This window comes from Xenopus laevis, chromosome 4L (genome assembly GCF_017654675.1).
Source record: "Xenopus laevis strain J_2021 chromosome 4L, Xenopus_laevis_v10.1, whole genome shotgun sequence".
NCBI lineage: Eukaryota > Metazoa > Chordata > Amphibia > Anura > Pipidae > Xenopus > Xenopus laevis.
The window spans coordinates 153,261,907-153,286,340 of NC_054377.1; the positions used below are offsets into that span (position 1 = coordinate 153,261,907).

General features: G+C 44.3%; 1 protein-coding gene across 10 annotated transcripts in view; it reads left to right on the forward strand.

Moving 5' to 3' along the window:
• Positions 1–4,203: 4,203 nt before the first annotated feature.
• LOC108704008 (serine/threonine-protein kinase WNK2) overlaps positions 4,204–24,434 on the forward strand; it is a 62,959-nt gene continuing 42,728 nt past the window's right edge. For 6 of the 10 annotated variants that reach the window (XM_041590997.1, XM_041590999.1, XM_041591001.1 and 3 more), the window contains exons 1-2: positions 4,205–4,364; positions 4,719–5,476. In XM_041590997.1, coding sequence (XP_041446931.1) covers positions 4,868–5,476 — 609 coding nt within the window. In that variant the 5' untranslated portion in view covers positions 4,205–4,364; positions 4,719–4,867. Of the gene's footprint in view, positions 4,365–4,718; positions 5,477–24,434 lie in introns of all 10 variants that reach the window. The other 4 variants (XM_041590994.1, XM_041590996.1, XM_041590995.1 and 1 more) reach the window with 1 other exon arrangement.

Below are 24,434 nucleotides of genomic sequence, written 5' to 3' on the forward strand. Positions count from 1 at the left end.
GATGGTGGGGCATACCCTAAAGGGTTAATTCATCGAGTGCAATAAATTAGAACTGCAGTATTTCGCCTGCTCACATATTCCCTTTACAAACACACAACATTGTTATTAGCGAAACCATTTCTCCTTCCCACGTGACAAGGAAAAAGTCAATTTCTCTGAGCAAATAAAGGGCAAATAAAGGGAATAATTGTGCAGCCAGGAGTCCCCTCCCATGAGGATCCAGCGCTGTATTGACGGCCTATTTCTGCAATTGGATTTTCTCCGATTCTATTTGCTCCATGTGGCCCCGTGGGACAAACACCAGCAGATCTCCCCCCTGTGTAAATACCCCGGGGCCCTTGTGGTGAAAGTGAAAATGTCACTCAGCGACCCCTGTGTCTGTGTGAGGGGTCCCTGGGGGTGGAGCTGAATAAATCTCTGGCATCACTTTCCAATCTCTCCTTTGTGCAATGTTGCCTTCTGCTCACAAACTGTCCGACCCCCCCCCCAAAGACCCCTCATTAGATTTACATTGTGTCTCTCCTCCTTCCTATGAGATATTGACTAAATGCCAATTCTGTCTCAGGGCTTGATGGATAAACGGTGCCCATTATGCGCCACTGAACGGCCACTGATTGGCTGAAGTCTATTGTGAGAGCTTTACATCCCAATCACGCAGGGTTAACTTGCCCTCAGTGACACCAAGAAGCCTCAGGCCAGAAATAAAGAGTTAAATATGTCGGAGGAATCTGAGCTGCGGGGGGATTGGCCTGTCATTTCCATTAGGCTTCCTATGGATATTGTGTATTTGAGTGTGAGTGTGAGTGAGGCCAGAGCCTTGATAAACCCCAATAGGGTTGGGGGAAAGATGATTGTAGGGGACAGTGGAATAGAGAAAGGAAAGGGAAGTGCCCCAAACAGTAAGGGGTGGAGGATCAGGAGGAGATGGGGACCCATGGGGCCCTTTTCCTTCTCCTTCATCTTCCTTTGCCCCATGCTGCTGACACTCCTCGTTGTTAACTTCATTCTCCATGAGATTTGCCCTTCTGCCATTTTCTTCCTTTTTCAATATTCTCCCTTTTTCTTCCACGTGTCTCGGTGCTGCCGTATTAGCCACGGGGCAAGTTGAAACCTCATTGGGGTCAAAATGTTGTCCTGGTACCTTAAAGGGGTGGTTCTCCTTTAAAATGAATCAGTTAATAGTGCTGCTCCAGCAGAATTCTGCACTGAAATCCATTTCTAAAAAGAGCAAACAGATTTTTTTATATTTAATTTAGAAATCTGACATGGGGCTAGACATATTGTTAGTTTCCCAGCTGCCCCAAGTCATATGACTTGTGCCTGCACTTTAGGATGGAACTACCTACTTAATGTAACTGAAAGTGTCTCAGTGGGACCTGGATTTTACTATTGAGTGTTGTTCTTAGATCTACCAGGCAGCTGTTATCTTGTGTTAGGGAGCTGCTATCTGGTTACCTTCCCTTTGTTCTGTTGTTAGGCTGCTGGGGGGAAAGGGAGGGGGTGATATCACTCCAACTTGCAGTACAGCAGTAAAGAGAGACTGAAGTTTATCAGAGCACAAGTCACATGACTGGGGGCAGCTGGAAAACTGACAATATGTCTAGCCCCATTTCAGATTTCAAAATTAAAAATAAAAAAATCTGTTTGCTCTTTTGAAAAATGGATTTCAGTGCAGAATTCTGCTGATGTGTTTTGAAAAAAAAAACGTTTTCCCATGACAGTATCCCTTTAAGTTAAATTTTAGTTTGTATTATAGAATGGCTAATTCTAAGCAACCTTTCAATTGGTCTTCATTATTTATATTTTAAAGCTACTTTCCACTGATCCCATCTATTCAGGCCTCTCCTATTGACATTCCATTCTCTTATTCAAATCAATGCATGGTTGCTAGGGTAATTTGGACCCTAGCAACCAGATGGCTGAAATTGCAAACTGGAGAGCTACTGAACAAAAACTTAAATAAGTCAAAAATCAGAAATAATAAAAAATGAAAACCAATTGCAAATTGTCTCAGAATATCCCTCTCTACATCATACCATAGAAGAACAACAACTTTAAATAATAGAAGGTCCATTCTTATTGGATGGATATGTGGAACCATAATCTGGTTCATAATTTTTTCAAATACCAATTCCTGGCACTTACCTTGCGCACGGCTCATTCATATGCATGGAGGCCAATAAATATGCAAATAGAAAAGATTTTGCAATCACCATATTTACAGAACTCTAATATAAGTAAGAATATTGCTAGTGATGAGTCTCTACCAAGGATTTAGCATCATGTAGGCTGACATCAGTGTTCTAGCCCCTCCCACAGCCCGAGTCACAGACTCACATTTTATAGGCCACTCCTTTAATGTTGTTCCCCTTAAACCACACCCACAACTGATTTCTCTCATCTATACCCTTTCTTCTCTTTTATATCCCTTTTCCCAGAGACCTAACACTTCCAAAATACTTTTCAAGGGCACTTTATTAATGTATCATTATATTCCAGTTGCACCCCCAAACTCACCCACAGTTCTGCACTCTATTTAATGCTCCCCCTTCCTAACTGGTCCCCCAGTCTTTCCCAAAACTCTATTTTACTTTCCCATTAACACTTTAGGTTTACGACTCATGGGGCTTATTATCTAATGGGAAAGCTGCCTCCCATTCATTTGGCTGGAACTGGAGTTTTTCAGCCCAAATCCTAATGTGTCTCCCCCTTTCTTTTGCAACATTTTGGGGGCAACTGGGACACTGACAGGGGCATATTTCCACCCAATGAGAGCTTGGAACAGGGCCTGTCCTTGTGAAAAAGGGACACATGGGTTAAAGCAAGCAGATCTAATACATTAGGCAGGGGTTAATGTTAGGGAGGAATACAATCATTAGATGCAGGAGTTAATGCAAGAAGGGGTAGAGTGGACCTACAGGTGTAATTATATAAGGGCATAATAGCAGCAAGTTCATTCAGACAGGTATTAAGGGTTAAAGCAGGCAGGGGATTGAGAAGTAAGTGAGACAAAACTGCAGTTGGGGTAGTGGAGGCAGGTGTCAGAGACATGATTGCCAGCAAAGAAAATTGTGGTAAAGTTGCTTTTAAATCACATTTTCTTTCTTTAGGCAAAAACAGTTCTTAGGAGTAGTTCCCCTTTAAAGGGGTTTTCACCTTTCATTTAACTTTTAGTACGGTTACAGAATTCTTAATTCTAAGCAGCTTTTCAATTGGTCTTCATTATTTATCTGTTATAGTTTTTTTTAAGTATTTTCCTTCTACTTTGGACTCTTTCCAACTTTTAAATAGGGGTCACTGACCCCATCTAAAAACAAATGCTCTGTAAGGCTACAAATGTATTGTTATTGTTACTTTTTATTACTCATCTTTCTATTCAGGCCTCTCCTATTCATATTCCAGTCTCTTATTCACATCAATGCATGGTTACTAGGGGAATTTGGTCCCTAACAACCAGATGGCTGAAATTGCAAACTGGAGAGCTGCTGAATAAAAATCTAAATAAGTCAAAAACCACAAATAATAAAAAATGAAAACCAACTGTTAGTATGACATAGAGAGGGATATTCTGAGACAATTTGCAATTGGTTTTAATTTTTTATTATTTCTGGTTTTTGATTTATTTAGCTTTTTATTAAGCAGCTCTCCAGTTTGCATTTTGAGCAATCGGGTTGCTAGGGTCCAAATTCCCCTAGCAACCATGCACTGATTTGAATAAGAGACTGGAATATGAATAGGAGAGGCCTGAATAGAAAGATGAATAAAAAGTAGCAATAACAATACATTTGTAGCCTTACAGAGTATTTGTGCTCAGTTTGGGTCAGTGAGCCCTATTTGAAAGCTGAAAAGATTAAGAAGAAAAAGGCAAATAACTATAAAACTATAAAAAATAAGTAATGAAAACCAATTGAAAAGCTGATTAGAATTGGCAATTCTATAACATAATAAAAGGTACTTCAAAGGTGAACCAGCCCTTTAATGCAGGTAGGGGTTAATATTTATGGGCCTGTTGCAGAGAAGAGATGAATTGGGGTGTGAGTTGGTACATGGAGGGCACACTAGGGTTAATGGGAGGTGATTAGTGCTGGCAGCAGACTCAGGGTTAATATACAAGAGGGTTACTGTTGGCCGGACACGCGGGGGTTAATACGTAGAGCAGGACAGGCAGGTCGGGGTTAACAGGGCGTGGCTGGGCGTGGCCCTTTTCATTCTAGTGCAGGGCCCCGCCCACACGCTGGTGATTGAGCCGGTGAGTTAAATGCCCGGGGGAGGGGCGGGGAGCGCGGATGTTCCAGGAGAAGAAGAAGAAGAAGAGCGGAGACTGCGCGGGAGGAGGAGGCGCCGCACATTCAATTCACATAACGGTGAGTCTCGGCCGCTCCCCGACCCCTCCCGCCTCACACCGACGCCAGACACACGGGGTTAATGGGCCTGGGACACGGGGCTCAGCCAGGGTTAATCAGGTGCCAGAGAATGGGCTTCTGCTCAGACATTATTACTATTAGTATTATTAGTATTATTATTAGTATTATCATATGACACAGGCCCAGGGCTCCTCCCCCACTTCTTCCCACTCCTGACAGTGCAGGGGTTAAACTGATCCACCCCCCCAGCTGCACATTGTCACAATCTCATTCATAAATCACCTGACCCCCCCCACTGACACCCACTGACACCCACACCAGGGGGGTCTGTAACTGTGTCTTTGCTTCTCGCAGGGAATCCCGAGTGGGTCAAGAGTGGGGGGACCTACAATTCATGCGTCACTGCCCCCCCCCCCCGCGTGTGGATCTATTGAGTTCCCTGGAAGGACCATGACTCCAGCATCCGGGGGCCATTGGATGGATCTGCCCCCCAGTAGGATCTGATGGAAACCAGAGCAGGTGCCGCGTCATGTCTGGGCCCCCCCAGTAACCAGCCTGAGCCCCCCATTAACACTGAGGCCAGAGATAAAGGAGGGGCGACTGCAATGCTGAACTGCAACGTCTCTGCTCCTCCGGCTGCCGACGTCTGTCACAGAGTCAAGTTGAGGTTCCTCAGGAGGATTGTCCTGGACTCTGACCAAGAGGAGCCCCCCGTGTTGGATTTATCATTATCTGGGCCCCACAACAAGCTCATCCCCATCTCCAGGGCACGGAGAGCCATTGCCAAGAGGTCTCAGGGGGTCAGCGACCCGGGAGTGGACAATGAAGTCTCCGAATCGAAAGGTTCTTCTTCTAAAGGGGGCGACGCAGAAACAGAACCGGATCAACCCGGGGAACCCGAAGAGAAAGCGGAAACCCCACAAGATGTCCCTAAGTGCAGAAAAGAGGAGGAAGAGGAGAATGAGGAGGAGGCCGATATCAAGGCCGTCTCTACCTCTCCCGATGGAAGGTTTCTGAAGTTTGATATTGAAATAGGAAGAGGCTCCTTTAAGACGGTCTATAAGGGTTTGGACACGGAGACGTGGGTGGAGGTGGCCTGGTGTGAGTTGCAGGTAAGTCCCTCAAGCCTTAAACTCATCACATACTAATCCATCTGATACTAATGAGAAATAGGTTGTGCTAAAAGTTGTTAAACTGCATTTCCCAGCATTCCCTGCAAGCCATTGAAAGCAAGTGCATGCTGGGAGTTTTAGTTTGGCAAAGGTTAGTGACCCTCTTACGTGGCTGCCGGTGCCCCATCATATAAAACTGTAGCCCAGTCTCCTCCTCACGCAATTGGCACCCAATGGGCTCATTCATATATAGGGTGTCACTGCCTGGGGGAGATTCCAACACGTCTGCTAATTTATCATTGTGGTGCAGTGGGTTTGCACCAATGTAGTAAACTGTGGCTGATGCACCAACATCACTAGGCCTTACAGGGAACATTTATATCAATTCTGTTTTATTCAACTATTTCTGTCATTCATCACTGTCTTGTGGGCAGGAGGTGCCATATTGATTCCCTTAGACAGTACAGTATGAGGGTATAGCTTATTGTGTGCCCAGAACATTCCTTCTCTGTATATTTGTATTTATACATATGGGAGGAGGAGGTGCCATATTGATTCCCTTAGACAGTACAGTATGAGGGTATAGCTTATTGTGTGCCCAGAACATTCCTTCTCTGTATATTTGTATTTATACATATGGGAGGAGGGAGGTGCCATATTGATTCCCTTAGACAGTACAGTATGAGGGTATAGCTTATTGTGTGCCCAGAACATACCTTCTCTGTATATTTGTATTTATACATATGGGAGGAGGAGGTGCCATATTGATTCCCTTAGACAGTTACAGTATGAGGGTATAGCTTATTGTGTGCCCAGAAACATTCCTTCTCTGTATATTTGTATTTATACATATGGGGAGGAGGAGGTGCCATATTGATTCCCTTAGACAGTACAGTATGAGGGTATAGCTTATTGTGTGCCCAGAACATTCCTTCTCTGTATATTTGTATTTATACATATGGGAGGAGGAGGTGCCATATTGATTCCCTTAGACAGTACAGTATGAGGGTATAGCTTATTGTGTGCCCAGAACATTCCCTCTCTGTATATTTGTATTTATACATATGGGAGGAGGAGGTGCCATATTGATTCCCTTAGACAGTACAGTATGAGGGTATAGCTTATTGTGTGCCCAGAACATTCCTTCTCTGTATATTTGTATTTATACATATGGGAGGAGGAGGTGCCATATTGATTCCCTTAGACAGTACAGTATGAGGGTATAGCTTATTGTGTGCCCAGAACATTCCTTCTCTGTATATTTGTATTTATACATATGGGAGGAGGAGGTGCCATATTGATTCCCTTAGACAGTACAGTATGAGGGTATAGCTTATTGTGTGCCCAGAACATTCCTTCTCTGTATATTTGTATTTATACATATGGGAGGAGGTGACATATTGCGCTGGCTATCTATTGTATATTGGTCAGTAGATGATGCTGTTCTACGGGGGTGGGGTATTTGTAAATAATATGGCAGCTCCTACTGATGTATCTCATGCACAAAGGGCCCTTAATATTTCCTGCTGTGCCCGTAGGGTACCCGCTGTGTTGGGACTGGACAAGCACGTGGAGCAGGTCTAGTGGATTGTTTTGATTCCATTTCTGAAATCATCTTTTCCATCTCCGTGACTGCTCTTTGATGTCACTTCCTTTATGGTGACATCACATTTCTACCCTTCATTTATTGGCTAAGCTCTCATGGGTTGTGCCAACTGAGAGTGCAGTTATGGCTGCAGATCTACCTGATTAACTCAAGGACTTGACTACTCTGTGAGCCATTAGGTCCGGGTGTAGGGTGGGTGCCAGAAACCCCCCAGGGGAGACTTGTGTCCCGTCCAGTGGTCCTGCCCCATGTGAATGTCTTGTTACAGTTACACAAGAGCAATATCCTTGCTACTAATACCCTCGCTCCCCACCCTCCGCAGAGTATTGGCAGTGAATTTGCAAGTCCCGCCCATATTTGGGTGCTGAGAGTCCTTGTGCCGCTAGTGTTGGGTGGTATAGTAGGGGCTCCCATGGGAGACGTTACTGTGAGATCTGTAAGTAGGGACGATGCACTTACACATTATTTATGGATACAGTCGGCTATGAACTAATACTAATACTGTGGGAGTTGCCATGGAGGTTCCTCTGCTCCTTGCTGGATTCATTGAGTAATAAAAACAGAATTTCCGCCCCTGTTGCACTTTATAGAGATGTCGGGAGTCACTGGCATCAGATATTAAAGGTTTACGTGGCTCCCGGCGTGTTACAGACTGGCATCTAATTCTGTGCCATTGACTAAAGATTGGCAGCGTGGGGGTGACTGTAGCTTTGTGCTTTTTCCCCAAATATGAATGGGCTGTTAATCACGTGGTGCCCATTAGCTGATGCCACTCAGTGGAGGGTAAAAGCAAGAGGGTTCCAAGTTGAATGTCGACTCTGTGCCAACGCTTTGTGCTGCACTCTGGCACCCAGGGGGTTAATTTCATGACATCACCACTTGGGAACCCAAGCCAGGTGTGTGGTCCCTCCCCTTTATGGTCTACTGAGTCCAGCGCTTTGCACACTCCATGGCTTCCACCACATTGTATCTCCATTGTTTCTTCCAGATCCGTTTCTGGGACTAGCACAGGTCTGATGGTGGCGCTGTTCTATTGCTTCTCTATGGGAAACACTGGTTATTGGCTGAAAGTGGTGTTGTGTGGTACTGTACCCCAAAATTATGACCCGTTTGGGAGATCTTCTTTTTTGTCTACACAAGATGTTTTACTAGCGACTTCTGACTTTCTTTTTCTCTTATCTGATTGGCTTGTGTAGTCCCATGAGCTATCACTTCAACGCCTTGTATTTTAGCTTTTTCATGTCTAAACTGATTTATCCACTAATAGTTTTATGGGATCTCTCTGTACAGACTATGAGCAAACTTAGGGGACTGTTCCTGCTGAATTGTGCTTAGTACAGGGAATACCTATGTACCATAGTTTTATGGGATCTCTCTGTACAGACTATGAGCAAACTTAGGGCACTGTTCCTGCTGAATTGTGCTTAGTACAGGGAATACCTATGTGCCATAGTTTTATGGGATCTCTCTGTACAGACTATGAGCAAACTTAGGGACTGTTCCTGCTGAATTGTGCTTAGTACAGGGGAATACCTTTGCTGCCATAGTTTTATGGGATCTCTCTGTACAGACTATGAGCAAACTTAGGGACTGTTCCTGCTGAATTGTGCTTAGTACAGGGAATACCTATGCTGCCATAGTTTTATGGGATCTCTCTGTACAGACTATGAGCAAACTTAGGGACTGTTCCTGCTGAATTGTGCTTAGTACAGGGAATACCTATGCTGCCATAGTTTTATGGGATCTCTCTGTACAGACTATGAACAAATTTAGGGGACTGTTCCTGCTGGGTTGCCATTCAATCTTAAAAAGGTTAAAGGGCACAGGTTACACAGCAGATACACTGTAACATATAATAGGTTTAGATTCCTTTGTAAAACAAAACCCATTGTATTCTACAGAGCTTATCTATTGTATGTATCCTGTGCCATTTATCCCTATTTCAATTGAAAGGCTGCCCTTATAATTAAACAGCAGCTCAGTTATCTAAACTAGGGATGCGCTGAATCCAGGATCCGGTTCAGGATTCGGCCTTTTTCAGCAGGATTCGTAGTCGAACCGAATATGCAAATTAGGGGCGGGGAGGAAAATCGCACAACTTTTTGTCACACAACAAGGAAGTAAAAATGTTTTCCCCTTCCCACCCCTAATTTGTTTATGCAAATTAGGATTCGGTTCGGTATTCAGTCGAATCTTTCACAAATCTAAACAGTAGATTATATAGTGAATAAAGTACCCCCTCTTGTGAAATATAAGGATATTGTAAATTACAGAGAAGTCACATGAGATGTTTCTATACAGGACATGGAATGCCGCGGTGACTTCTAATATCCTTATATTTTGCAGCAGGGGGTACTTTATTATAAGACACAAGTTTCAGTGAGTCATGTGACAGAAATGACATCACTAAGCTCCATTGATAAGGATATAATTTACAGGATATTCATGGCTCGTGTGTATTACTGTATATTTAAATTACTTTTAAACACTTTTTTAATAAACTTCCCTGTCCTTTTTCCTATTCTACGCACCGTCCCGAAGCCCCTGTAAGTCCTGAGTTCCTGCCCCTGTTGTGTCGGGAGTTTATGGTGGGCAGTGGGGCTGAATCCTGATTGGCTGGGGCAATTATGTTTATTCTTAGGATTCAGCCCTGCCCCCTATGGCCGCCTTTTGACTTTAAGGGTAAGGCAAACAGGCAAATTGTGGGAGATTAGTCGCCCCGCGACTACCTTCCCACCGGCTATAATAATAAATAGCCAGCGGGATGGCACGGCACTTCGTTTTCCGGAATCGCCCGAAGTTTCCTCGTGGGTAAAGGCCCAGTGAATGTTTCCTATTAAATGCTGACCCTTCAGTCCTAGAGATTTGCTGCTATTATTGGGTAACTTCCCCTTTAATCTTGCGTCTCATATGAACATGGCGCTGAGCAGCACGTGTCCTTATTGAGTGGGTGGGAGACACAGGGCCCGGATTACTTGTGACATTGAGATGTATTGACTTGTGCGCTGCTCCCCGGCCCCTCTCATTAGTCAGTGGCAAAGGCCAAAGCTCAATAATTGGAATGTGCCGCAGCCCCCCCCCCCATATACTGCTCATTCATCTGTTGGTTTGTTCCTTCCCTAGTGATGTATATTTATATATTTTTATTTCGGGAGGTTGTGGGGGAGCAGCTTCTATGCACTGATCCAGTTAGTGGGTTTAATTCCCCTTCTATGGATTCGATTTTATTTGGCACGTCACTAAACCAGTGCAGTGCTGTCCAACTGCGACTCTCCATTAAAAAGGTTGTTCTCCTTTAAATTAACTGTTAGTATGATGTAGAGAGGGATATTCTGAGACAATTTGTAATTGGTTTTTATTATTTGTGGTTTTTGACTTATTTACCTTTTTATTCAGCAGCTCTCCAGTTTGCAATTTCAGCCATCTGGTTGCTAGGGTCCAAATTCCCCTAGCAACCATGCACTGATTTGAATAAGAGACTGGAATATGAATAGGAGAGGCCTGAATAGAAAGGTGAGGAATAAAAAGTAACAACAACAATACATTTGTAGCCTTACAGAGTATTTGTACTTTAGATGGGGTCAGTGACCTCCATTTGAAAGCTGGAGAAAAGAAGGCAGACAAAAAAAAAACTATAAAAAATGAAGACCAATTGAAAAGTTGCTTAGCATTGTCCATTCTATAACATACTAATGAACCCCCTTTAATCTCCGGCTGCAGTGATTGGTTACCCCGTGTTGGCTTTATAAGGACTGAGATGAACTATCCCCTATGGGTGTTTAATTGCCACTAATTACACTTGAATGCCGTCAGGTGCCGTGGCGTGGTACAAAGCGTGAGACTCGGGGTCACCGATCCATCTCTGCTGTTTGGGAGGGAGAAGCACCGGCAGCTGGAGGGGCCTCGTGTGATTTCTTCCTATGTTACTGGATCCGGAGTTTCTATTCGGAGTCCCTCCCTGGAAGGGTTAATTGGTGCAGTAATGCGACTGTCGCAGGATCCATTTCTCTTTGTCATGTGATGTCCGGGGTCCAATCCAAGTACAACCTGGGGGGACACTGATTCACCTGGGACTGGGGGGGCATAAAGTGCCCCCACTCTCTCCCTCTGTAGGGGCAAATAAAGGGCAAGTAAAGGGTAAGTGCAGGATATATCCATAACGGGGCAACCAATTCCAGCTCTGCGAGTCAGTTTAAGGGTTAACTTGTGCACATCGGGGAGACTTTGGTTTCCCTTTAATATTAGAGTTAATTAATGTTTTATTGCTACAAATTGTTGTCCCTTTAGCTTTTCAGCTGCAGCCGGTGGGGCAGGATCTGTGTGTGTGTGTGGTTTAACTGGAAAGAGACACAGAGCTTACAATCTATCCCTTTGTGCATTATATTAATTAGTGTGGCTTCCCTCGTTATTCGTGGGAGCGTTAATGAGTCACATGATGATTTGCGTTTTTCGATAAATTCTTACACCCAAACTGCTACTTTAACAGCTGAGCTTTATTTGAGCTTGTCCTTTGGTTGCCATAGCGATGCTCTAAATTACCTTCCGATTTATTATTTGGTTACGGGGGGATCTCGGGGATTGTGCTGCGAGTAGTTAACATCCCAGTGGGAAAAGCTGGGGCAGAAGCAGAGATCAGTGACGGCTCTATGGCAGCTCCGCAGCAGAGAATAATGAGCCCAAAGCAGCAGGTGGGACACGTTACATGCGTGTAGTGATCATACGTCTCTTTAATGCCCAGTCTGCTGCTTTATTATAAAGCCCCGCCCCTGAAATAAGAAATTAAAGGGGAAGTTTTCCAGATTAACCCCTGAATCTCATTCAGACCAGATCCTGCCCCCAGTACTGTTTGTTTCTATTGGAACATAATGATATTTGCAGAGGGGGGGGCGCCTTGGAGACCTTGGGTGGGGTCAGATGAGAATGTAGCCCCCCCCCATGTCCACTGAAATAAACACTTTGTTGGGAGGTTTTTCCTTGACCCCCTTGTGTTTGTCTCTATCATATCTGATTTTATTGCCTCTGTGATAAATAAACGAATCCTGCCCCCCCTGCGCTAAACCTCCCCCCCCCCCTTCTCAATGATCGTTAATTATTATGGGATAGATTTCTCCCTGCAGACAAGGGGCAGCCATGTTGATTAGCCTGCAGAGCTTACATTCACATGACTGAAGAGCAGCGGTGCCCCCTAGCGGCACAATCAGCAGGGGGTGTCCAAGAGTGGGTGGGGGTTCATTAAATTAATTAAAGGGGGGAGATGTTGGGGTGGGGAGCCCCCAGACTGTAACCATTATTGCAGATTAGGGTTAGAGCTGCTATGGGAGCACAAGGTTCATTGTGGGGGCTATTGAGTGGGGCAGTTTAGTGTGAGTGGGGCAGTTCTCTGGTTGAGGAATTCACAGGTACAAAGACTCGGGGTACAAGTGAGAAGGATCCTATGAGGGGCCCAAGTGTGGGTGCAGGAATAAAGTGCTGCTGGGCTGTTATTTGCCCCTGTGTGTGGCCCCTACTGTGGCATCTGAGGTTTCCATTTGGTCAGGGAATCACATGATGCATCCGATGTTCTTTCAAATGAAGTAAAACCTCAGCCCTTTGTGCAACCCGAGCTCTACCTGCTGTGAGGAAGTGTATCTACTACTCCCACAAATAGTGTTACATTTGGGCTCTCGCTGCATAAAGCCCAGTGTGGGAAATGTGACTGGGACAGTGGTGCTGGAGTAAGTGGGTTCCCTCCCACACCCCAAATATATACAGGCAGAGTTATTGGCTCCTAATAACCTTGTGTGTGTCACAGGGACCTTAGATTGTAAGCTCACTGGGGCAGGGATTGATGTGAATGTCATAGGGGACTTAAATTGTAAACTCACTGGGGCAGCCGACTGATAAGAATGTGAAAGGGGTCTTAAGGTGGCCATAGACACACAGATCCGATCGTACGAATCGAGGATTCGTACGATTTTCGGATCGTGTGTGGCAAGTGCCGACATTTTTCATCCGGCGGAGATCGGTCGTTTGGTCGATGGGACAGGTTTGATTTTGACCCGACCGATCCCGCCGGAGCCCATTGCACATCATAATCTGATCGTTCGGCCGAACAATCACATTACCCCCGATATAGCCATGCTCGTTAATGGCATATAGGGGAAAGATCCGCTCGTTTGGCAAAGTCGCCAAACGAGCGGATCTTTGCATCTATGGCCACCTTTAGATTGTAAGCTCACTGGGATTGATGGGAATGTGTTAGGGACCTTAAATTGTAAACTTACTGGGGCAGGGGCTGATAGAAATGTGATAGGTACCTTAGATTGTAAACTCACTGGTGCAGGGGCTGATGGAAATGTGATAGGTACCTTAGATTGTAAGCTCACTGGGGCAATGACTGATGGGAATGTGATAGGGGGTCTTACATTGTAAACTCACTGGGAATGTGTTAGGGACCTTAGATTGTAAACTCACTGGTGCAGGGGCTGATGGAAATGTGATGGGTACCTTAGATTGTAAGCTCACTGGGGCAGTGACTGATGGGAATGTCATAGGGACAAGTAGATTGTAAGCTCACTGGGACAGGGATGGATGGAAATGTGATAGGTACTTTAGATTGTAAGCTCACTGGGGTAGGGACTGAGGGGAATGTGATAGGGACAAGTAGATTGTAAGCTCACTGGGGCAGGGACTAATAGGAATGTGATAGGGACCTTATATTGTAAACTCACTGGGGCAGGGGCTGTTGGAAATGTGATAGGGACCTTAGATTGTAAGCTCACTGGGACACTGACTGATGGGAATGTGAAAGGGACCTTAGATTGTAAGCTCACTGGGGCAGGGGCTGATGGGAATGTGATAGGGACAAGTAGTTTGTAAGCTCACTGGGACAGGGATGGATGGAAATTTGATAGGAACCTTAGATTGTAAGCTCACTGGGGCAGGGGCTAATGGAATGTGATAGGGACCTTAGATTGTGAGCTCACTGGGACAGGGGCTGATGGGAATGTGATAGGGACAAGTAGATTGTAAACTCACTGGGGCAGGGACTGATGGGAATGTGATAGGGACCTTATTGTAAGCTCACTGGTGCAGGGATTGATGAGAATGTGATAGTGACCTTAGATTGTAAGCTCACTGGGGCAGGGACTGATGGGAATGTGATAGGGACCTTAGATTGTAAGCTCACTGGGGCAGGGACTGATGGGAATGTGATAGGGACCTTAGATTGTAAACTCACTGGGGCAGGGATTGATGAGAATGTTGTATAATCTCTGTACAGCGCTGGGAAATATGTCGGTGCTATAGAAATGAGGTTGAATAATAAGTGAGTCGTATCATTGGTTTCTCCTTGTGAGTAAAGGGGATATTTCAGTCTGACGTCTCCCCGGCTCTTGGCGCATCTCCCGCCCGGCAGGTTCCTTCAGCCGCTAAATATTTGATGAGTTTTATCTGTATCTCGGCCAAACACTTTATTATTGGAGGGGGAGGGGCAGCTCTTGGGGATACTGTATATACAGGTGCAGCAGCATCATCTGGGCCACCGTCCAAACACACTGGGGTCTGCTAGCGGCTGATAAGACTACAACTCCCACAATCCCCTGACAGACGGCTCAGATTGGGGGACTAGCTGGGTGTGGGGTATTCTGTGTATTCTGTGACATATCAGTGAAGCCTCGTTCCCCCTCTGCTATTTCCCAGAGTTGTTTATATAGTGGTACTTAGTACTACTGTACAGCACAACAATATTCATACAAGAAACTGGTCAATACAATAAGAAATTCAAAGTACAGTAACATTAACGATTACAAGCTTCATATCCAAAACTGCCCCATAGAGCTTACAATCTAAATGGGTGGCTAATTCCCATATTGGGTGTAAGTTATTTTAGGTAGCTTCCCCTTTAAAGTGTCACTGTATTTAAACGCCTAGAACATGGCTGTCCAACTGGCGGCCCGAGGGCCGCATGTTCTGTGGCCCCCCACATGCTGTGTCTGATTACCATATGTAACCTTTAATAGGAATCACTACAGAGATTAATTGACCCCTGTATTGTCTAATCCTCAAATTCAGACTAATCCCCTGTATTGTTCACACCTGTGACCCCTCTATTGTTTCTATCCTAAAGCCCCTGTACTGTTCTACCTGAGACCCCTCTATTGTTTATATCCTAAAGTCCCTGTACTGTTCTACCTGTGACCCCTCTATTGTTTATATCCTAAAGCCCCTGTACTGTTCTACCTGAGACCCCTCTATTGTTTCTATCCTAAAGCCCCTGTACTGTTCTACCTGAGACCCCTCTATTGTTTATATCCTAAAGCCCCTGTACTCTATTGTTTCTATCCTAAAGCCCCTGTACTGTCTACCTGAGACCCCTCTATTGTTCTATCCTAAAGCCCCTGTACTGTTCTACCTGAGACCCCTCTATTGTTTTCTATCCTAAAGCCCCTGTTACTGTTCTACCTGAGACCCCTCTATTGTTTCTATCCTAAAGCCCCTGTACCTGTTCTACCTGAGACCCCTCTATTGTTTCTATCCTAAAGCCCTGTACTGTTCTACCTGAGACCCCTCTATTGTTTCTATCCTAAAGCCCCTGTACTGTTCTACCTGAGACCCCTCTATTGTTTCTATTCCTAAAGCCCCTGTACTTGATCTACCTGAGACCCCTCTATTGTTTCTATCCTAAAGCCCCTGTACTGTTCTACCTGAGACCCCTCTATTGTTTCTATCCTAAAGCCCCTGTACTGTTCTACCTGAGACCCCTCTATTGTTTCTATCCTAAAGCCCCTGTACTGTTCTACCTGAGACCCCTCTATTGTTTCTATCCTAAAGCCCCTGTACTGTTCTACCTGAGACCCCTCTATTGTTTCTATCCTAAAGCCCCTGTACTGTTCTACCTGAGACCCCTCTATTGTTTCTATTCCTAAAGCCCCTGTACTGTTCTACCTGAGACCCTTCTATTGTTTCTATCCTAAAGCCCTGTACTGTTCTACCTGAGACCCCTCTATTGTTTCTATCCTAAAGCCCCTTACTGTTCTACCTGAACCCCTCTATTTTCTATCCTAAAGCCCCTGTACTGTTCTACCTGAGACCCCTTCTATTGTTTCTATCCTAAAGCCCCTGTATCTACCCCTCCTAAAGCCCCTGTACTGTTCTACCTGAGACCCTCTATTGTTTCTATCCTAAAGCCCTGTACTGTTCTACCTGAGACCCCTCTATTGTTTCTATCCTAAAGCCCCTGTACTGTTCTACCTGAGACCCCTCTATTGTTTCTATCCTAAAGCCCCTGTACTGTTCTACTGAGACCCCTCTATTGTTTCTATCCTTAAAGCCCCCTGTACTGTTCTACCTGAGACCCCTCTATTGTTTCTATCCTAAAGCCCCCTGTACTGTTCTACTGAGACCCCTCTATTGTTTCTATCCTAAAAGCCCCTGTACTGTCTACCTGAGACCCCTCTATTGTTTCTATCCTAAAGCCCCTGTACTGTTCTACCTGAGACCCCTCTATTGTTTCTATCCTAAAGCCCCTGTACTGTTCTACCTGAGACCCCTCTATTGTTTCTATCCTAAAGCCCCTGTACTGTTCTACCTGAGACCCCTCTATTGTTTCTATCCTAAAGCCCCTGTACTGTTCTACCTTGAGACCCCTCTATTGTTTCTATCCTAAAGCCCCTGTACTGTTCTACCTGAGACCCCTCTATTGTTCTATCCTAAAGCCCCTGTACTGTTCTACCTGAGACCCCTCTATTGTTTCTATCCTAAAGCCCCTGTACTGTTCTACCTGAGACCCCTCTATTGTTTCTATCCTAAAGCCCCTGTACTGTTCTACCTGAGACCCCTCTATTGTTTCTATCCTAAAGCCCCTGTACTGATCTACCTGAGACCCCTCTATTGTTTCTATCCTAAAGCCCCTGTACTGTTCTACCTGAGACCCCTCTATTGTTTCTATCCTAAAGCCCCTGTACTGTTCTACCTGAGACCCCTCTATTGTTTCTATCCTAAAGCCCCTGTACTGTTCTACCTGAGACCCCTCTATTGTTTCTATCCTAAAGCCCCTACTGTTCTACCTGAGACCCTCTATTGTTTCCTATCTAAGCCCCTGTACTGTTCTACCTGAGACCCCTCTATTGTTTCTATCCTAAAGCCCCTGTACTGTTCTACCTGAGACCCCTCTATTGTTTCTATCCTAAAGCCCCTGTACTGTTCTACCTGAGACCCCTCTATTGTTTCTATCCTAAAGCCCCTGTACTGTTCTACCTGAGACCCTCTATTGTTTATATCCTAAAGCCCCTGTACTTTTCTACTGAGACCCCTCTATTGTTTCTATCCTAAAGCCCTGTACTGTTCTACCTGAGACCCCTCTATTGTTTCTATCCTAAAGCCCCTGTACTGATCTACCTGAGACCCCTCTATTGTTTCTATCCTAAAGCCCCTGTACTGTTCTACCTGAGACCCTCTATTGTTTCTATCCTAAAGCCCCTGTACTGTTCTACCTGAGACCCCTCTATTGTTTCTATCCTAAAGCCCCTGTACTGTTCTACCTGAGACCCTCTATTGTTTCTATCCTAAAGCCCCTGTACTGTTCTACCTGAGACCCCTCTATTGTTTCTATCCTAAAGCCCCTGTACTGTTCTACCTGAGACCCCTCTATTGTTTCTATCCTAAAGCCCCTGTACTGTTCTACCTGAGACCCCTCTATTGTTTCTATCCTAAAGCCCCTGTACTGTTCTACCTGAGACCCCTCTATTGTTTCTATCTAAAGCCCCTGTACTTTTCTACCTGAGACCCCTCTATTGTTTCTATCCTAAAGCCCCTGTACTGTTCTACCTGAGACCCCTCTATTGTTTCTATCCTAAAGCCCCTGTACTTTTCTACCTGAGACCCCTCTATTGTTTCTATCCTAAAGCCCCTGTACTGTTCTACCTGAGACCCCTCTATTGTTTATATCCTAAAGCCCCTGTACTTTTCTACCTGAGACCCCTCTATTGTTTATATCCTAAAGCCCCTGTACTGTTCTACCTGAGACCCCTCTATTGTTTATATCCTAAAGCCCCTGTACTGTTCTACCTGAGACCCAGACTGAAACTGCCACATTGTTCACCTGTTCACACTTTATACAAAATGCTAATGGGGCCCCAGCACTGTGTCACTGTATGTAGTACATATTAGACTGAGAGTACATATTAGGCAGAGTAGGAGCCCACCTAGGGCACAATCATAGGGGGGGGGCACACTTTTAAGGGGAATTTCCTTTCTTTCTTTTTTAAACCCTGATTTGCTTGGCCTTTAATAGTTTTTCAACTTTATAAACCCCCTGTTCCAGACATAATGTGGCAGCTGCTGGCACAGGTACATATTTGTGGGCAATATCTTGGCTGCTACTACAGGTTTACTACAGGTAAACAGATGATATGATGGATATTTGGCTGTTGCTGGCACAAGTACATATATGGAGGCAATAGTGGGTATTTTTGTCTGATGTTGGCACAGGTACAGATTGGGGGCAATATAAGGGATTGGCTGCTCCTGGCTCAGGTACATGGGGCAATATGGGGCTGCTGGCACAGGTACACACATGTTTGAGGGAAATATGATGGATTTTTGGCTACTGCTGGAACAGATACAAATTGGGGCAATATGATGGACAGATTGGGGGTAAAAATATGATGGATGTTTTGGTTTATGCTGGCACAGGTACAGATTGGGGCCTGGGGGCAATCTGAGGGATTGACATTGGTATAGGTACAAATGGAGGCAATATGATAGGTGCTGGCACAGGTACAGGGGGCTATATGACTGGTAAGGTGGGAAATGGTAATGCCGGACTGGGTGGGGGGCACTGATTGAAGCTCTTGCCTAGGGTGCAAAAATACCTTGGCCCGGCCCTGTCTCCCTGTGTGTGCCATTCTCTGCTTGCCCAGTGCTGCTTGTGTGTGCCATTCTCTGCTTGCCCAGTGCTGCTTGTGTGTGCCATTCTCTGCTTGCCCAGCGCTGCTTGTGTGTGCCATTCTCTGCTTGCCCTACACTACCTGTGGGATGTAAGCCTGTTAGGGGGTTATTAGCATTTCATTTGGAAATTGTTGTTAGGGGCCCCTAAGGTGTTTAATCATGTGTTGGGGGGGGGGTTGTTGTATTATCCACAGGGGAGGAGGAGGCATATGGATTTAAGGGGATGTTTTTAACATGACTTCGATTTCTCACATATGAGAGATGAGGGATTTCCCTGCAGTGAGACCAACCATTTGGTTTTTTGGTGTGCTACCACCGTTAATGTGGATACGATCTTAAAAGTTCTTGTGGTAATATGGGTGTGGTTTACAGTGGGTGTGGTTTAAAAGGGGGAGTGGCCAACACTGACTTCCATTATCGGCCCTCCTCCACATAGGCCAGTAAAATCTTTGCCCTCAGTACCACAGGAGTTGGACAGCGCTGGGATAGAAGAATGATCACAGCAGGGGGGAAATGTTATCAGTTAAATAAATTAAAGGGAAAGCTCTGCTGGGAGTCGGAGCAGAAACTCTTCATTGTACATTCTGATTGGTGTTGGTTTTGGGGGGGCAGATGCACAAATTACAGGATTAGGCTGCTGCTTAAACCTTTAATGTTTTCTTCCTCCATTACAAGAAGTTGTTTCAGGGGATTTGGTACAAGTATTAAGGAGGCCATACACGGGCAGATAAAGCTCCGATATCGGTTATTTAGACCAATCTGCCCGTGTTTGGGGGCTTCTGACAGGTCTTCCCAATTGATATCTGGCCACAATATCGATCAGGAAGGTTTGATTTTTTAACCAACTGACCCAACGGAGCCCCTTGGTGTATCGTAATTCGATCGTTCGGCTATACGAATTACCCCCGATATAGCCCTGCCGTTGGTGGCATATCTGGGAAAGATCCGCTCGTTTGGCGATGTTACCAAACGAGCGAATCTTTGTCTATGGCCACCTTTAGTGATGTGCAGTGTGTGTGACCCTGGCAACCAACCCCTATTCACTGTTACCTTATAGTGCCGTCATCTGCGGTCAAACAGGCGAAACCTCCCACTGTCGGCACCTTTTCCAATTTAAACCCACAATTATCCCCCACTGTTTGGTTTCTACGTGTTCTGCAAATTCTTTAGCGGCTTCTGGTCCCATAATATCACTTTATTTCACCTGCAGTACCATCCCTTGAAGATTTGTGTGATTAATCTGAGATTAGAGCAGCAATAGCTACGGGTTATTATTAATCTGAGATTAGAGCAGCAATAGCTACGGGTGATTATTAATCTGAGATTAGAGCAGCAATAGCTATGGATAATTATTAATCTGAGATAAGAGCAGCAATAGCTATGGATAATTATTAATCTGAGATAAGAGCAGCAATAGCTATGGATGATTATTAATCTGAGATTAGAGCAGCAATAGCTACTGGTGATTATTAATCTGAGATTAGAGCAGCAATAGCTACGGGTGATTATTAATCGGAGATTAAAGCAGCAATAGCTACGGGTGATATTAATCTGAGATTAGAGCAGCAATAGCTACAGATGATTATTAATTTTGAGATTAGAGCAGCAATAGCTACGGGTGATTATTAATCTGAGATAAGAGCAGCAATAGCTATGGATAATTATTAATCTGAGATAAGAGCAGCAATAGCTATGGATAATTATTAATCTGAGATAAGAGCAGCAATAGCTATGGATGATTATTAATCTGAGATTAGAGCAGCAATAGCTACGGGTGATTATTAATCGGAGATTAAAGCAGCAATAGCTACGGGTGATATTAATCTGAGATTAGAGCAGCAATAGCTACAGATGATTATTAATTTTGAGATTAGAGCAGCAATAACTACTGGTGATTATTAATCTGAGATTAGAGCAGCAATAGCTATGGATGATTATTAATATGAGATTAGAGCAGCAATAGCTACGGATGATTATTAATCTGAGATTAGAGCAGCAATAGCTACAGTGATTATTAATCTGAGATTAGAGCAGCAATAGCTACAGCGATTATTAATCTGAGATTAGAGCAGCGATTGCTACGGATGATTATTAATCTGAGATTAGAGCAGCAATAGCTACGAATGATTATTAATCTGAGATTAGAGCAGCGATTGCTACGGATGATGCTGCCAGAGTAGGAGATTTATGGCAGAGTTATGACCAATTAGCTCACAGAATTGATCCACTTCCAGATCCAACAAGTGATGAAAGACTTTTCCAGAAATAAAGATCTTTGTGCCATTAAAGGGGACCCGTCACCAAAAAAAAACGTTCCAAATCCTATTTTATCACATTAGTCAAGCAAAATGAACTTTAATTACATTATATAAATTATTTGAATCTTGTTTCCTTCAGTCTGGGAATTCATAATTATAACAAGCAGGCAGGAGCCATTGTGTGGACACTGTTATTAAGACAAGTCTTGTATCATCTCAGAATCTTGTTTGTGCACCAGAATGGGGGACCTGATGTCCATCCCCATGTCCTGGTTACACAATTAAATGGTGAAGAGATTGGGGGGAATGTGGGGAGAGCAGTGACATGTAGGAAGTGCTGAATGGAAAGTGAAAGGAATTGTCTGCCCCGCCTCTATGCCACTGGCATAGAGGAGGGGCAGACAATATTTGATTGATTGACAGCTGAGATATTTAAATGAGCTTACAACAGCTATGAATGCTTTAATAAAAAATAGAAATTGGATTTCATGTTTAATTTGAAAAGGACTTTTATTATACAGATTTTTGTGTCTGGGTGACGGGTCCACTTTAATACACGGAGAAGTCGGAGCTGGGCCAGTGATGGATGGACTTGGTGTTTGGGCTCCTGCCACACAGTTTATGGCCGGTCTGTATTTAGAGCTCAGGGTTATCAGGAAGGACAAACAGACCTGATGTCAGAAGCTTTCCCAGAGTAGCATTGGGAAGTAGTACAGAGTCTGAATGTGACCCTTGTGCACAGCTTGGATTGGCTCTGCTCTGACTCCGCCCCTTATATGGGGAATGCAGAGAGATCAACAACTAATAGTTAATTCAGAGGCACATGCGAGTAGGTGTTTCACCTTTGTACAGAGAATTACCAGGTGATTATATTTTATAACCAGTAAGTTTGTCATACCATAGAGTAGAGGTAGACAGTCACCTGAGTACCAGGAAATACACTCCCCCATGCAAAGGAAGTAGAGACAGTCACACGAGTACCAGGAAATACACTCCCCCATGTAAAGGAAGAAGAGACAGTCACACGAGTACCAGGAAATACACTCCCCCATGCAAAGGAAGTAGAGACAGTCACATGAGTACCAGGAAATACACTCCCCCATGCAAAGGAAGTAGAGACAGTCACCTGAGTACCAGGAAATACACTCCCCCATGCAAAGGAAGTAGAGACAGTCACATGAGTACCAGGAAATACACTCCCCCATGTAAAGGAAGTAGAGACAGTCACACGAGTACCAGGAAATACACTCCCCCATGCAAAGAAAGTAGAGACAGTCACATGAGTACCAGGAAATACACTCCCCCATGCAAAGGAAGTAGAGACAGTCACATGAGTACCAGGAAATACACTCCCCTGTGCAAAGGAAGTAGTAGTAACCATTAATTAAGCAGCTATAAAGGAAACAGTGTGAGCATAATTTAATAATAATAAGAGTTAATTTCTGTAATCCAGCCATCTCTCTAGGTCCACACACCATTAAAAAAAAAAAAAAAAAATCCTCAATGAGAATCCCAGCTGATCTGGAGCTGGGAGGGTTAAACCCTGTGTGAATAATTAAACAGCAATCTCTCCGCACCCACTTTTGATTTCAGTTTTATATCATGGGACAAACATGGGCCAGTAATAACCATTGCTGGGAAGCTGCATTCTCATTGGTCAGTTTCCCTGCATATTTAATTAAGGTTCTTATTCACCTACTGGGGCACATAGTGGAATTGTTTTATCGAGGGTTTAGATTATCTCTAATATCCAGTTTATTTATTCTTCTCGCAGGTATTTGATTGGGCCAGAGAGCGGTTCTGCAGAGCACAGGATTATTAATCACCCCCACATTGCTCAGATATTCACTGCAGAATATTCTCCCCTCCCTCTATGATCTCATCTCCTGCGGGTGCTCAATACTAATGGGATTTGTCGAGGCAACGAAATGTACTGCAGGCTGCGTATTAATCCTCTGCTGCTTTCTAGGACCGGACCTTTAACCCCTTTCATTTCAATTAAGTCTTCTCTGGAGGGAACATGGGCTCTTTTATTTACTGTTGGAATCCAATTGTTTTGCCTCGGCAGCATGTGATCATGTGGCCCCAGCCAATCACTGAGCTCCCCCCTAGCACCTTCACATGAGTGATACTCAGAGTTCCCTCAGTGACTTCTAATATCCTTATCATTTACAGTAGGGGGTACATTATCCCTTATAATACATGAGTGACACTCAGAGTTCCCTGTATAACTCAGCCTGCAGCCTTGTGCCTTTATATGGTCACAGAACAACCCCTCAGTGACTTCTAATATCCTTATCATTTACAGTAGGGGGGAACATTATCCCTTATAATACATGAGTGATACTCCGAGTTCCCTGTATAACTCAGCCTGTAGCCTTGTGTCTTTATATGGTCACAGAACAACCCCTCAGTGACTTCTAATATCCTTATCATTTACAGTAGGGGGTACATTATCCCTTATAATACATGAGTGATACTCAGAGTTCCCTGTATAACTCAGCCTGCAGCCTTGTGCCTTTATATGGTCACAGAACAACCCCTCAGTGACTTCTAATATCCTTATCATTTACAGTAGGGGGTAAATTATCCCTTATAATACACAAGTAAGTTCTTAAATTCAGGGAAAGGAGTATGTAAGGGTTACACTGGTTCCATTCACTGAAACTGCACAGTTATGACTCTGTATCAATATTTTATGCCCTTTTGGATGTTTTTCTCGTTGCTTTTATCTTTCATTGAAGAAATCTGATGACTGGAGGGTTTTTATTATTTTGCTTGGGGTGAATGTTTTTTCTAATAAGGTTATTTAAAAAGAAACATTGAAGGGCCACGGCGTCTCTGTCGTTATTCCATTAAGTTCTAACTCTATAATAATGTGCTTTGTATTGTAGAATGCAACTTTATATATGCCTTCCAATTCTGTCTCTTTCCAGCTCTAACATGGGGGTCACTGACCCCACCAGCAAAAAAAAAAAAAACGATGCCCTGTGAGACTTTAATTGTATTGCTGTTGTTACTCTTTATTGTTTTAATTTCTATTTAGGACTTTTCTGTTCATCATCCAGTTTCTCATTCTCACCACTGCCTGGTAGCTAGGGTGTATTAGACCTTAGCAACCAAACCGCTGTTGAAATACCCAATGGGAGCGCTGCTGAAAAAGGTT